Source organism: Phyllostomus discolor, chromosome 3, assembly GCF_004126475.2.
Source record: "Phyllostomus discolor isolate MPI-MPIP mPhyDis1 chromosome 3, mPhyDis1.pri.v3, whole genome shotgun sequence".
Classification (NCBI taxonomy): domain Eukaryota; kingdom Metazoa; phylum Chordata; class Mammalia; order Chiroptera; family Phyllostomidae; genus Phyllostomus; species Phyllostomus discolor.
The window spans coordinates 47527241-47542017 of record NC_040905.2 but is presented as its reverse complement, the minus strand read 5'-3'; the positions used below and the strand labels follow the sequence as shown (position 1 = coordinate 47542017).

Here is a 14777-nt window from a genome sequence, read left to right as displayed (position 1 = left end):
TTAATTCATGCTGTTAGGATGGCTACTATCAAACAGACATGAGATAAGTTTTGGCAAAAACGTGGAGAAAAGATAACCCTTGTGCACTGTTGATAAGAACGTATATTGGCACAGCTACTGTGGAAATAACAGGGAGGTTCCTCAAAAAAAGTTAAGAATAGAACTACAATATGATCCAGCAATTCCACTTTGGGGTAGTTATCCAAAGGACATGATAAATGTTCATTGCTGCATTACTTATAATAGCAAAGACATGGAAGTAACCCAAGTGTCCATCAACAGATGAATAAAGAAATGAGGTGTTTAGCCCTGGCTGGTGTAGCTCAGTAGCTTGAACATGGGCTGTGAAGCAAAGGGTCACTGGTTTGATTCCCAGTCAGGGCACATGCCTGGGATGCAGGCCAGATCCCCAGTGGGGGCCATGTGAGAGGCAACCACACATTGATGTTTCTCTCTATCTTTCTCCCTCCCTTCCCCTCTCTCTAAAAATAAATAAAATCTTTAAGAAATGAGGTATTTATATGAGTGTATACACACACACACAGCCCCCAGTAAGTCCTTACTTAACATTGCTGATAGGTTCTGCAACCTATGCACACGTGGTTAAGTGAAACCACATATGACAAAACCATTTTTACAATAGGCTAATTGATATAAACAGTAATTAAGATCCTATGGTATCTCATATCAACATTATAATAAAGCAACATTGAACAAATGAGATTATTCAAGGACCCATGCAAATAATAATCAAATATTATTTTGCCATAACAAAGAAGGAAATCTTGCCATTTGCAACAACATGGATGGATCTTAGTCAAAATGAAACGAGTCAGAGAAAGACAAATACCGTATGATATACTTATATGTGGAATCTAAAAAAATAAAAATTAAAAAAAATCAAAGTTGAACTCATAGATACAGACAATAGATTGGTGGTTTCCAGAGGTTAAGGGTGATCAAGTGGGTGAAGGGGGTCAAAGGTATGGTATGAACTTCCAGCTGCAGGATAAGTACATCCTGGGGTTGTGATGTGCAGCACGGTGACACAGTTAACAATACAATACTATAATACATACTTGAAAGTTGCTAAGAATAGACATTAGAAGTTCTCATCACAACAATGACATCTGTAACCCTGTGTGGTGACGAATGGGATCATTCTGCAGTCTATGCAGATGCACTTCGATACCTCAGTGGACTTGAACTGTGACTGGAAGCCCCGTGCAGGCTCCTGCACTCAGTCCCATTTCCCTTTGAGGTGGGAGCCCCCTTCTCATAGGGGGTTGGGGGGTTGGATCCCAGGCATCTTTGGGTCCTGTCACTCCCCCACTTTATTTCTTTGCCTGGCCAGGCTTCCCCTTCTAACCCCACACTTGACAAGTCTCCAACATGCTCCAATCTTTCACATCCTTTAGATACACTGCCTCTCCTTTCCAAGTCCTCATCTAAGGCAAAGGCCATGTTTTATGTTGTCAAAAACAGATAATTAATGATTGTTTGTTCAGTACTTCTCAATCAACAAACCTTTAAGTATGAAGTAAAAAATACACATAATCCATCATTAAAAGTATAAGTCAAAAAGAAAAAAATACCAATGCTGTTCTCTACAATAAAACTTTCTAAAAAGGAAAGCTCGTAAATATAGAAACTGATTAAAATTCTTTTATTGCAGAAGACAATGCTAAAATATATTGTTCTGCATGATGTAACGGTAAAAAAAATCATAGTACTAATTCAGGGTGATTCCTGTTTTTGATATGAATTTATAGGGGTGACATATTCCAATGCATATATACTTTTTATTGGCTGATGAAATTAAGATAGAAAAACAGAACAGTTCTTATTTGAAGGAAGAATTTTATGCTTTCAAAAAATATTAGTCTCGAGTTGCACAGCCACAAGCTAAATCATAAGTGATATGCATGCCTAAGATGGCAGCACAGGCTTGCAGGGGACTTTGTGTGTGTGTGTGTGTGTGTGTGTGTGTGTGTGTGTTTTGTTTTGTTTTGTTTTTTTACTGTTTGCCAGAGGAGTTGAATTTTGCCATAAGCCTTCCAAACTTGCAACTACAAGAAGACATGGAGAAAGACAAGCAGAGAACAGTGGCGAGGACGTAATGCGTGGTCAGGCTGACAAAGCAAACGAAGCAAGCTGGATACTGTACCTGCTTATTATTGTCAGTGGTACAACACAGTTTCTTGAGGGAGACAAAATGCCTAATTTTCCTAATAACATAAATAATTAGTTATTAGTGAGTCAGATACAAGATGATTCAACAAATCAGCAAGTGAAAATATCAGCAGAAACTTTTTAAAGTAAAACTTGCAGGTCTATTCTAAGGCAGATTTAAAATTCAAACAAAACCCCATCTACAAAAATGCATTTTCCCACACCGCCCACACATGCCTTCAGAAGCTGGGCTTCCCTCTGAGTCGCCACTGGCTCAGGAACATTGTCCTGATGGGCATTTCATTTTGTAACTCACTCCTGAGGCTTGGCTCCTCGCTATCTTCAGTGATGGGATGAAATGCTACTCCAGAAAAAATTGGCTTTAATTCTGCTGACGCTAATAACTTTATAGCTTATATAGAAAGCAAAGGAGTCATTTGGGCAATGATCAAATTTCAGGGCTATTTTTATATTTAATTTTCCATATTATGTCACAGCATGGTCATCATAATGGTGGCATTTTTCAGGCAGAGAAAAATCCTCTTATTTCAAGGTCATGGGCAGAATCCCAAAACAGCCTGCAGCCTTGCTCATTACCATGAAGGAGACCAGGAAAAGACTACAGGTGCCTCCACCCTGCACAAAATTCAGCTTGAGGTAGATTTTCTAGTGAGAGCAAAGCCAGGAATTCCAGTGGGCTGTCTTAGATTTTACAGTAATGAGTTTCCTCTCTCCCTGTTTCTGTCTTTGACTCTGTCTCTCTCTGGTTCAGTTTTCTCTGGAGAACTCCGAGGAGAGCAAAGAATGTACTAGTTATCCTGTAATGAACTTCACGGAACAGCAAGAGGTAAAAACTCCCTACTTTTAATAAGATTTTCTTCTGGTAGCTCACTGCCTACAATTGGGGAAAAAATAACACTGTGTCTGGACAAAAGAACTTCTGTTTTATCTGTAAAATCAGAAAGATCAGAAAAATTCATGCTGACAGAAATTACCAGCAATAGCACGTCTCCTTTGTCCCGGTCACCTAATAATTCTGGTCACACACACACACAACGTGAATCTCTGCTAAAACTTTCGGAGAGGTTGGTGTGGGGATGAGGATAACAACATGGCAGCCACAGTGGTCCGGGGCACTGACTGCCCGGGGGTGGCCATGCAGGGGGCCTTGGGCTCAGGAGAAGGGCCTGGTGCCCCTCTCTGCACTCAGGAGGAGGGTCAGAGACCATCAGTGCCCCCCACCCCCCACACTGAGGCAGAATGACAGGGAATATGAGACGATGGTCTCTAAACCGAGGGGGAACAATTTTGAAACTGGCCAAGCAAGCAGCCTCGGAGTGGGAACAGCCTGTGGACACTTGGCTGACTTCATGGAACGTCTTGTTTTCTAACCACACAATCTGCAGGGCACGCGGGCAGCCAGAGAGTCACAGGCTTGGCTCTCCTCTCTGGCTATTGGCACAATGACCGCCCCCTTTTCTTTTTCCAAAACTTCATGCGACGGCACACAGCCTTATAAGCCTGTACTGTGAGGCTGGTGTTGACCTTCAGACTGGTTTACAAAGGGTCCTCAGTGACGGACTGCCAGGGGATCCTGGTTGGCTGTGTAAACCTCACAAAATTGAACTGGGAGAAGGAAAAGGAATCACATATTTGCCTTATCTCTCCCAAATAAATAGGCTTCTCTGGGAATCTGAGATGAAATGGAATTAGGCCACCTCAGCTTTGGGTTAGACATACCTTTCTCTACGTAACCATGAACCATGGCTTCCCGCCGCCTGGAGAAAGCACAGAGCCAGTGCCTCAAGGAGAGAGGGTCGGTTCCCCCTTGTTGTGCTGCTGACATGAAGGGGGCTGGCCTAGAACCTGAGCTCCTTCAGAGGGTAGTGGGCATAGTGGAACCACAGATGATCAGGTGGGGCTGGGCAGTTGGGGTGAAGCTTCGTAAAGCCCATAGCAGGAGAAGACAGAGAGAGGAAAAGCCATGTCTGCTGGTCACATGGAGGTGTCCTTGGTATAGGCCACGGGCAGCCCAAGCCTACCATATGTGCAGGTCTAACGCTTACACTGACATTTCAGTAAGCCCACATGGGCCCTTCGACTAAAAGAGTTCACGAGTTTGCTCTCACCCTCCTTGGCCAATCACAGGGGTGATCTTCACGTGCTGTTGGATGCTGTCCCCGGACTTCCGTCTGGCGTAGTAAACCCCTTGCCATTCCTACATGGACAAAGAGAGCTCTTAACATCCGCCATCGAGACCAACACCTGCTCCTACAGTGGGTCTCCCCAAGTTGAGCAATAAATTCCCACATACTTTTATTACATTCACCAAATACGACTCTCTTGTTGCTTCCGCTGCAAAGCGGTCTCTGTAAGGCTCGTGGTCACAAGGCATGAACACAATTAGACCAACACTTCCACCACCAGGCTGCCCCTCCTGGGGCCCAGGGCACCTGACAAGTGGGAAGAGTCCCTGCTCGCACCCCTACGACTACAGTGGCACCAGCTCAAAGGATTTTTCTGAGATCTTTTCCCAAAATCTTCACAACAGTCTGAGTTTGACATTATCATTCTTAATTTACAAATGGGTAAACTGAGGTTCAGAGATTCTAACTAATGTGCCCATATTGGGAAGCAGAGAATGTGGTTTAGAATTCTCACCTTTTAACGCTCCTTGAAGCCCATCACCTTTCTACTGTCCTATTCGGCCTCCAGACAAGACTTCTCTGGGGTCGGTCTGGCTGTTGACCCTGTCCATGCAACAGGCCAAGGGGAGTGTGAAGGGTCCTGCTATCTCTGGACCTTGGGGAAGTGGCTGGGATGAAGACCCTGGTGACTTCAAGGGGGACCTACCGCACCTCCGCAGTTTCTGGGAGGGAGCGGTTAAACCAGAGCCTGTGACTTTTCTCTGCGGCCTTTCCTGCTCCTCCCACACAAGATGGCTAACTGGGATGCGGAGCAGGGTCCCCAGCTGTGCGGCAGTGTTCTCAGGGTGGGAAACAGGTGTGTGGCAATGTTCTTGGGGCCCCCAGCTGTGCGGCAGTGATCTTGGGTGGGGGGGCCCCAGCTGTGAGGCAGTGTTCTAGGGGGTCACCAGGTATGTGGCAATGTTCTCAGGGCCCCTACCTGTGCGGCAGTGTCCTCATGGCAGTTTTTTTGGAGTACTTGAAAACATTCTGTTTTCAGCCTCACTGCCCCAATTTTTTAAAATTAATTTTGGCCATCACATATAAACCAAACTTATTTTATTCCTGTGCACTGGCCCCCATTAAATGAAGATGATGCTATCTAACTACTTCACATCAGAGAAAGCAAGATGAAAGAAACAGCATGGGAGCAAGCACTCTGAATGCTTAATAGAAAACACACAGGCAGCCCCTGCTCCAGGGCACCGCTGCTCTGGAGGGGGTGGGGACGGAGGGAAGGTCCCTACTGCACTGGCACCTCCTGGGACCACCTCTTGGCTGCCTTCATCTCCTGGGGCCGAGAGTGAGCCCCTGACAATGTGGAGCAGCAGGGAGATGTGAGCTATCCATGCCTGCTGAGCTGTGGTGAGAAGAGCAACAGGAAAACTAGGCCTCCATGTGAACACTGACATCAAATGCTTCTATTTCCCCAAACACTGGATAAGCTAAGGAACACACAACAGCTCCATGGGCGGGACTCTGCTCGGAGACACGGATGATATTCCAGCGGTGACAGGTGGGGTGAAATTTCCTTAAACAAGATCACCAGATTCTCTATCATCACAATAAGCACCAGATTTGCTTGACATACAAAAATCACTCGCTTCACAAATACAAACAAGCTGTATTTAATTATAGCATTATTAAAGAAGCCAATCTTAAAGACGTGACGTGGAAACCCACAGGAGAGACAGCGCATCGGGGAGGGCGTGTGGGTCTGTTCGGCTGGCCTCACCCACCTTGCCCTTCTTGATGCACGTGTTGATGGTGTCGAGGAGGTCTGCCCGGTTCTTGTCGCTCTTGGGCAGCTCTGCGAGTTCTTTCCCCAGGAGCTCGCCCTTGTGGTAGCCCATCATTCTTTCAAAGGCGGGGTTGACATACTATGAATGGGAAGGGGTTACAAGTCAGTTCAGAGGAGCTGTACACTCCAGAGGAGTGCTTGCTGGGACACAGAGGGGCGTGCTGGAATAGCCCACCCAGGACCGCCTCCAACTCCGTAGCACAAAGGTCCTTTTAATTTCCCCATTACATATAACATCCTCTGTTCAACTTCTTCCTCGTCGCTCTCGTTTTATCTTCATAGGGCTGGTAGGTTCTTACAGGGGCCTGAAAGGGTCCCCAAGAAAAAACCTGCTATCAGCCCATTTGCTCCTGCTCATGGTAAAGGCCGGGAGGGGATTAACGCCTGTGACAGCATCGCTGTACCAGCTCTCACAGAGGCACAGGGTTTCTAACCACCAGGTGCACCCTGTGGAATGGAGGACTCTGGTCCCTGTGAAAGGTGCCATCTGTCAGAATCCAACTTAGGAAGGTGAACAGAGAGCAGGGCGCCCCCTCTTCTCATTGCTGGGGTCACCAGCAGGCTGCCCGCTGTGAAGGAGGGAGGGGCAAAGCAAACGTGTTTCAGAAAGAGAACTGACTTTCAAGCCTGGGAACAGGTGGGAGAGATGGAGACGTGTGCTTGGTCTGCAGCAGAAATGTGCCTGGTTTCTCTGCGGTCCGGGGTGCTGACCCATGGCCAGGTGGGCCAGCGACAGGCGGCAATATGAGGACACTTTCAGATCCATTTCAAAGAACAGTCAGAAGAACATTCCATACATACAGGATACCAGGTGGGAAGGCTTTGGAGTCAGAAAAATATGGCTACATATTTTGGTTTCAATACTTTTCACTGGGGCTTTCCTGGAATAAGTTGCTTGCCCTTTGCCTTCCTGTCCCTGTTATGGTGCACTTACGTCTCTTTCATAGGGTCACTGGATGGAAAAGGGACAACCTCATGAGCACGACGATGACAGGGCCTGGGCGTGGCGGGCTCTGCCGCTGTCGGTCCGGCGTGAGAGCCGGGGGTGTCTGTGTGTGCACTGGGGCGGGGGCTGCAGCACAGCAAATGTGGGGCTCTGTCTGTCAGGGGTCCGCTGGGTTGGACACTGGCTGGTCTCTACGGACGAAAGCAAGTGCTCCTCACATCAGTGCCGCTGTGCAAACCAACTGTGCGTTTCAAGCCCCCCTTCAGAGTCTGTCTAAAGTATAAATGTCTTACTTTGCAACAAATATAACATGATATCATTTCAACAACGGTTTGTCTACTATACACATTTCCTTAGGAAGGGGATTTTAGCATCTTAGAGTGCTTTAATATGAGAATACGAACTGTAGGCAAATAAATGAGTACCTTTGAAAATATTTTGTCCCCCAAAGGAGCAGACTCATAGAGAGAACAAACTTGTGGCTGCCAGGTGGGAGGGGAGTTGGGGGCCTGGGTGGAAAAGGTGAAGGGACTGAGAAGTCCAACTTGATATTTACAGAACAGGCACAGGGATGTACAGTACAGCACAAGGAGCATAGTCAGTAGTAGTGTAATAACTACACGTGGTGCCAGGTGGGCACTAGACTTACGGGGGGATCACTTCACAAATTATCTAACTGCCCAACAGCTCTGCTGTACACCTGAACTAACACAAAACATTGACTGTCAATGGTAATTGACAAATAAAAAAAAGAAAATATTTCATTCCCATAGGCACTTACAAGCATTTGCTGTACAATTCTGATATATTTCTGCATAAACGCTGTCTTCACAGATGGTGCAAAGAATTTATCCCACCTCTGTCAGAGAAATCACAGGCTCTGATCTGAATAAATTTTTATTCTTACTGAATATCTAATTCTTAGCTTAAGTCTATCATTTTTTGAATATGCTGATATTTTCATCTCCAAAGAAAATGTGCTAAAATGTGCTAAAATGTGAGACTATGGGCAAGTGCTGGGAAAAGCATAGCTCAGACTGAAAAGGTTCTGTTTTGACATCTGCAGATAAAAGGTGTCTCCGTACCTGAATCACATGCTCATCGCTTGTTATTTCTATGGCTTCGTGGCAGTGGTCTAATGCTGTAAACACTGAATTACAGGCCCTGGAAGTTGCAAAAGATCGATGTTAGTTCTGCTACAAAACCATTAGCGTTTCATCTGTTAATTTATCAAAGTAAACAGTTCCTCAGATTCATTAAAGCTATGTACCTTCCGATATTGCCTTGAGGAAAATAAAACAACCTAGGCTTTCAAACTAGATGAACAAACAAAAGCATATATTTCTATGTATATGATACAAAAAGAAGAATTGTAACCACAAAATCTTCATGGACCATGAAATGAACTACACACACGCTGAATGAGACCTTCCTACTGAGACCAGGGAACGAAGGTTTGGGGGACTGTCTGTGGGTCCCCCGCGCTCTGCACCAGTGACATCCTTCCTGACTGTGCTGTGCATGAAACAGAAGTCAAGTTCCTATCAGTGACGAAAACCTGCTTAAGCCCAAGTTGGATCTGAAGTAGGCTAGCCTTTTGTAACAGACACAAACATTTCATCTCCTTTCCCTCCTGACCTCGAACAAGCCTGTGCATCACAGCCGCTGGCGTGAGGAGAGGCAGACACGTCGGAGATCCCCTCACCTGGGTAACTACACAGCTCTGCAGGTGGGCAGGCTTCTTGCTGACCTTGGTTACGTATCTGGAACATCTGAAATCATTTTGCTCTCTCAGTTTCTTGGAAAGAATTTTAACTATCTTCCAAATCTAGACCAACTCCAAATACAGTAAGTTATTTATTGTTGAACAGCAAGTATGTAACTAGTTCTTAAAGCTTTGTTATTTGTACTGGCTGTTTAAAGAATACCAGTGAAGGCTTTCTTACCCATTACAAAAAAGATGTTGATTTACTGGATGGATGTTCCATGAAACAAACTATTAAAAGTGTTATTTACTTTTCCCCCACTCATAATGGCACCTAACTTTGCCATCCTGTTCGAACCGCTTACAAGGCACAGGGCAGAAGGAACCGGGGGGACCTGGTTCCATGTTCTGCCGGTTATAGGACCTTGGACAACGTTTTGTTTCCACTGGCCTTCAATTGCCTCTTCTACAAAATGAGGAGATTAACACATATTTTACAGGAGGTGGTAAGAATCAAAACGAGTTACATGAGGCATCTCTCAAAGCACTCAGGACAATACAAGAATTCAGCACACGGCGCTCATTATTTGTAAGATCCCAGAGTACTATTTCTTTGTTCTCTAAGGCTTTCAAAGGCTGCTGTTGAAAAGTGAATCATAACCTGTCTTTTCTCATGATTATACCTGAAGTACCAAACCAAGAACCGAAGTAACAAACCAGTAGTAAGTAACAAGGTAACCCATATGGGGAGTGAAGGATTTTAGCCCAAAGAAAGATGAAAGATAGTGTTCCTGCAGTTGTGGAGATCAAGGTATTAAACGGATGTGGAAGGGTGAGTAAAATAAGGAATTACGATGTGGGTGTGCAGAGGAGACTACAAACCTAACTCAGCTGAGACCCCTGATGGGCACAGTAAAATTTCTTTTTTAACTTGCTCCAGGTTACCTAATTTGGGCTGTGTACTGTCCTAGTAGCATCTCTGTACTTGTAAGTATGATGATTTAAAGTAGGAGAAAAAGGAGACAAGAGGAGTTTAAAAGTGTTACCAAAGCTGCCACTGCACTGCCACTCAGGAAGAAGCAAACAAGATCTGGTCTCATGGTCGGTCGTGGGAGCCTTTCCCAGCACCCGGGCCGCCCCACGTGGGCCCTGCAGGGGAGCGCCGCCTGCTCCCCAGAGCTGGCCATCTGGGGCACACCCTCTGCGGGCTGCTTCCTCACCTCTGGAAGCTGCCAAACTAAGCTCTCAAAAATTTTAAGTGGCAAATTCCTTTAATATATATTAAATGATAAATTTCTCATTTGTCCAGGTATCTTTTATAAGTACCCATGTGTCTCATCTAAGTCCGTAAACAGGTACTTCGAAGTACTGTTGTTTTTGTCAACTTAAGAGGCTACTTTATAAAAGATCTTAGCTCCAATCTCCAAAATTTATCTACTAAATGGTCATTGTGTGATTATTCACAAAGTATAAAGTTGTCAATAAGTACGATGCCCAATGGGACAAAGCAAATACTTATCAGCAGGCGAGGTGAGGGGACCTGGGTGGGGCCAGAGGTCACTTCCCCCAGGGGGAACCTCTCCTCACCCGCAGCCTGTGGATCGAGGCTTCAGACCAGTTTGGCTGATGGTTCTATAACCAGTGGCAAAACGAGGCAATTACCCTGAATCACTGTTCCTAGAGTTTGGGAATTTAATTGCTTATATCAATTATTAATACTCTTCACTCGGAAAAGCCCTTGTTTTATTTATTTTCTGTTCTAGGGGACCTTGTAACTCTGTACCTCAAATGTATTTTTGTATCTTTCAGGTTAAGAAGTTGGAAAATCGGAAAGAGCAGCACAAGCAAAAGCAACCCTGGTGGGGACACCCCTGAAGTGCAGGTGATGTAACCATTTTCCCCTCCTCTTCTTAAGGGCCCGTGAAGGTCCAGAGGGAAGGCAAGTGTTACAGAGGCCCGGGTCTGAAGTCCATAAAGGACACAGCGGTATGTGGTGGGGTGCAGAGTGCTGCCAACGACGGCAGAGTGGGACTTGGATCCCACCCCGGAGCCGGAGCCACTGCCAGCACACTCGGTAGCGGCTGTGCTGTGATTGGTGGTGTCGGGTCTCCCTGGGTCTCAGTGTTCTCCTCTGTCGGCTGTGGCCGAGGTGGCGGGTCGCCCATAATCTCTTGTGTCCCTACCAAAGGGGCTCTAGTCTCCTCAGACAAAACACGCACACACACAAACAGAGGCCACCTGGGACAAGGACAGGACTGCTCAAGGTGGCGGCTTGTAGAGAGAAGACTCTGAACACAGATCCACATCCCCGCAGGGGGCTGGGAGGGGCAGGGAGTGAGGAGTGGAGGCAGCGCGGGGTCACGGACTCGCTACTGGTCAGCACCTTCCCGGGCAGTGATGGAGTCGGGCCGGCCACTCTGAGCCTCCACAGGTGGGTTTCTCCTGTGACACAACAGCTGTCACTCAGAGCCCAGGTGTCGGTCGGCACTCTATACATGTCTGTTAATACTAGAGAGCTTCAGAGTTCCACGGAATACAAAGTTTTACCCATTGTTTAGAAACTGATTGTTTCTAAAATTGGGGCCTGCTACCTTCTTAAGACTTGAAGAAAAATAAGCATGATGCTTTGGGTGTACTCCGGGATAACAGATATTAGACTAACGGTGACGCCTGGCTGGCATTGCATTAGTTTAAACTGGTCAGCTTCAACTCCCAGTAAGTAGAGAAATCCTACCTGTATTTTGGATAACAAAGTTCTTTTCATATAAAGAGGCACAGAGTCAGAGGTAATGGTCATCTCTTGTCCCTATTTCCCTAGCCAGTCCCCATTTCATGAATTCTTTTGCCCCATGAAGTGATTCATCAAATGCACTCAGAACTGAGATCTAGCTCTCCTGTTTTAAAAAAGTTATTCTATAAAACAGAATTTTAAAACTAGATAGTTTTTGTTTGATCCCATGATCCTGATTGTCTCCCCCTTTGGTTCAGTAAGTATGGCCAGCACACATGAAGTCCTGGACAGAAGTATCTGCCTTCAGCATCCAACACCATCCTTGCAGTACAGGCTGTCCCTGCAGAATGCCAGCAATGTCACATATTTAGCTGCAGCTGGGGGCGGAATTGCAGGGGAAAGTATTATATAATTAGACTATAATTATTCTGGCATTGTATAATAAAGAGCCTCATTTTCCCAGTCTGCAGCAAGTGATGGAGCTGCCTGCCTGCCTCTGGGAGGCAGGTAGAGGCTTTAGAGGTCCTTGGATGCCCTAAGGACCTCGGGAAGGTCATGGTTTGGGGTCACCGTGCCCCCACCCACTGGACCCAGATCTAGTATACCCAGGGAGAGCCAAACCACGCACACACCCCCACTCGTCCGAAAAGGGAAAGAGGTTGGAGACAGTGGAGGCACAACCAGCCAAAAAGCAACAGAAGAAACCGACCACTTTGTCCTCCTCTGGCTTCCTCTTCTGGAGAACACTACCACCCCCAACCTCACCCGCACCCCCTCACTCCCACCCCACACAGGCGCAGCTCTCATACTGGTTGCTCATGGTTGGGAAGAGATGTTCCTTACCCACCAAGCATCAGCAGGTGTGGGAGGTAAGAGATTAGTGTACTGGCAGACCCACCTTCCTGGGGCCACTGCCTGCCTGGGTCAAGTCCGTTCACCAGTGTCACACTGATTTGTATTAAGAACTTGACCTTTTTCATTATGACCAACTGCCTCAGCCAGCTCCAGTCAGTGAGGAGTGAGAAGTTATGGGATTTACATAGTGTTAAGTACTTAGAAATTTGCTAAGTTCCTAATTTGATGAGACCTTGAAAAGTTTTCAGTGCTTGGACTCCAAGCAGATTTCATGAGCGCAATAGCCAGAAGTCCTTTCTTCACGTCCTTGTGCTGGCTGGGGATGGCTAGTCCCAATTGCCAGACCTGTCTTTGCCCACTCACCGTCCACACCTGACATGTGGACACAGCACCTTCTGACACCTTACATGTGCCATCAATGTAATGTTGCTTATGAAATCTCAAACAATTATTTAAAATAAAATGAGGAAATTACCTACTAAAGCAATAAGGTATCTGTTCATTTTTGTTGTAGATAATACACAATAAAAGATTTAAATCAAAACAAAGTCCCTCTTTTTCTAATTCTATTCATTGTGGAAACATCTAAAAAACCAGGTACAGTCTTTTTACCCTCAGGTAAAAATAGTAAAGAGCCCCAGGAATAAAGACAATGAATGTGTAATAGTAAAAATAATAAATTTCTGAAGTAAAGGCACTGTGATTTTCTTTAAAAATTCTATGAATTTCTCCAAAGCTAACAAATATGTGGATACAAAGAAACCAAGGGACCTAATTATGCATATAGATATTCCAAAGTTTTTGGCAATATTACTCACCAAAAACTGCTAAAATACCTAAATTTCCATTGTTTGAGATTTTTTAAAATACTCTCCCACCTAAGAAAGTCACTGTTTATCCACACACTTTGTTTCTCAAAGCTCTCTAGCCACCAAAAGGCACCCTCCTTGGCCATGGTGCACCCCAGAAGAATGGCCTTTGTGGATTTATGCTAAACCATTTTACTTCCACAGGACTGAGAAAAAATAATTTTAAAAAAGGGTTTAGTTACCTTTGAGTGCAAATGAAGAACTAAAATAAGAAGTATAATCATTACAGGGTGATGCTATCAGATTTTTTTTTTTCTGAGCCTGATACTATCCTGACCTGTAGTTGGCCCGAGAGAAGGAAGCCAGGCAAGGGGCCTTCTGGCATCCCACAGCCCGGAGCTGTTGGGTTCTGGCCTCCCAGGGACCACAAGTTGGGCAGGGCCCCCTCTGTCCCTTCCTCTTTCTCTGCTTGAGGGGGGCAAGTTGAGAGAGTCAGGGTCCTGGGAGAGTACTGGACCGGAGCCTGAGCCAAACCAGGTGTGACCCTGGACTTCAACACCCCAAGATGTCCCAGAAGCAAAACGCCTACCACCCAGAGCTCCGGCCACTCAGGTGAACCCAACCCAGAAGCGAGTACCAGGGAGCAGCTGCTCTTAAAGCACTCTGCACCAGTTCAAAGACCTAAAATCAGATTCCTGAAGATACTTCCCACACAGGGGGCCACGGACAGCCTTCGTGAAACTGGTGCTGTGGTTGCTCAGCAATTATTACAGTTAGCATACTAAATATATCCCCAGGTCTGCTCCTGTCCATAACAACCCACGGAGGATTTGCAAATGTTGAGAGCAGCAAGTAATCCTCAAAGGCTATTCTTAATCTTGATCTAATTTTACAAAAATTTACCAGTACTTTGCTCGGGATATAATTTTAAAACTGCTGTAAATAGTGGAAAATACTGTCAAATAAGAAATGCTTCTAATTTATTTCATTATAACAAAGGGCTTCCCGTTTAGATTCTCCTGTTTACCAGACACCATTACTGCTTAATGGCTTCAAAATCCCTGTGACGGAGCCAGGACCCTGCAAACAACAGCCTGATGACAGACGAGCTTTTTTGAGGAAATGGTAACCAGCCTTGTGCCCTGTCTTACTTAACTACATACCGTAATTTGAACTGTGAGCGAACTTCCCCATGTTCTATTTGAATAAGTTCATTATAGCAAGCAGTGATGCTGCTATTCTCCACAAATCTCTGAAAAGAAAGCAAAGATAATACATAAGACATATACAATTACTTCTTGGAGAGTTAAATAAAGAAACGGAACAGTTTTTCCTACTCCAGTAACTCTGTTACATAAGACAACTAGTAGATTAGGTGGAATGACACAGCTGTCAAGGTGTCTGAAATGCTTGTTTAAATGCATGAGAAACAACAGAGCAGGTAGTACTGTATGCTTAACTTCCTGTGTAACAAAGGTGGGAAAACTGCAGTTAGTTACTGAAATGCCTGTGCTTTATCTTGCACTAATGAAAGTCTTCTCAGACCCAGCACCACACACATTGGGTGTGTGC

The 14777-nt window shown here is 45.4% G+C and overlaps 1 protein-coding gene across 6 annotated transcripts in view; it reads right to left on the bottom strand.

Annotated features, from left to right (window-relative positions):
* The window catches only part of PDE8B (phosphodiesterase 8B), a 222423-nt gene that overhangs the window by 74676 nt on the left and 132970 nt on the right, over positions 1-14777 (bottom strand). For 5 of the 6 annotated variants that reach the window (XM_036020447.1, XM_036020446.1, XM_028527169.2 and 2 more), the window contains 5 exons: positions 14369-14457; positions 8191-8269; positions 6098-6238; positions 4302-4390; positions 2168-2228 (listed from right to left, as the gene is read on the bottom strand). In XM_036020447.1, coding sequence (XP_035876340.1) covers positions 2168-2228; positions 4302-4390; positions 6098-6238; positions 8191-8269; positions 14369-14457 — 459 coding nt within the window. The remainder of the gene's footprint in view (positions 1-2167; positions 2229-4301; positions 4391-6097; positions 6239-8190; positions 8270-14368; positions 14458-14777) is intronic. The other variant, XM_036020445.1, reaches the window with a different exon arrangement.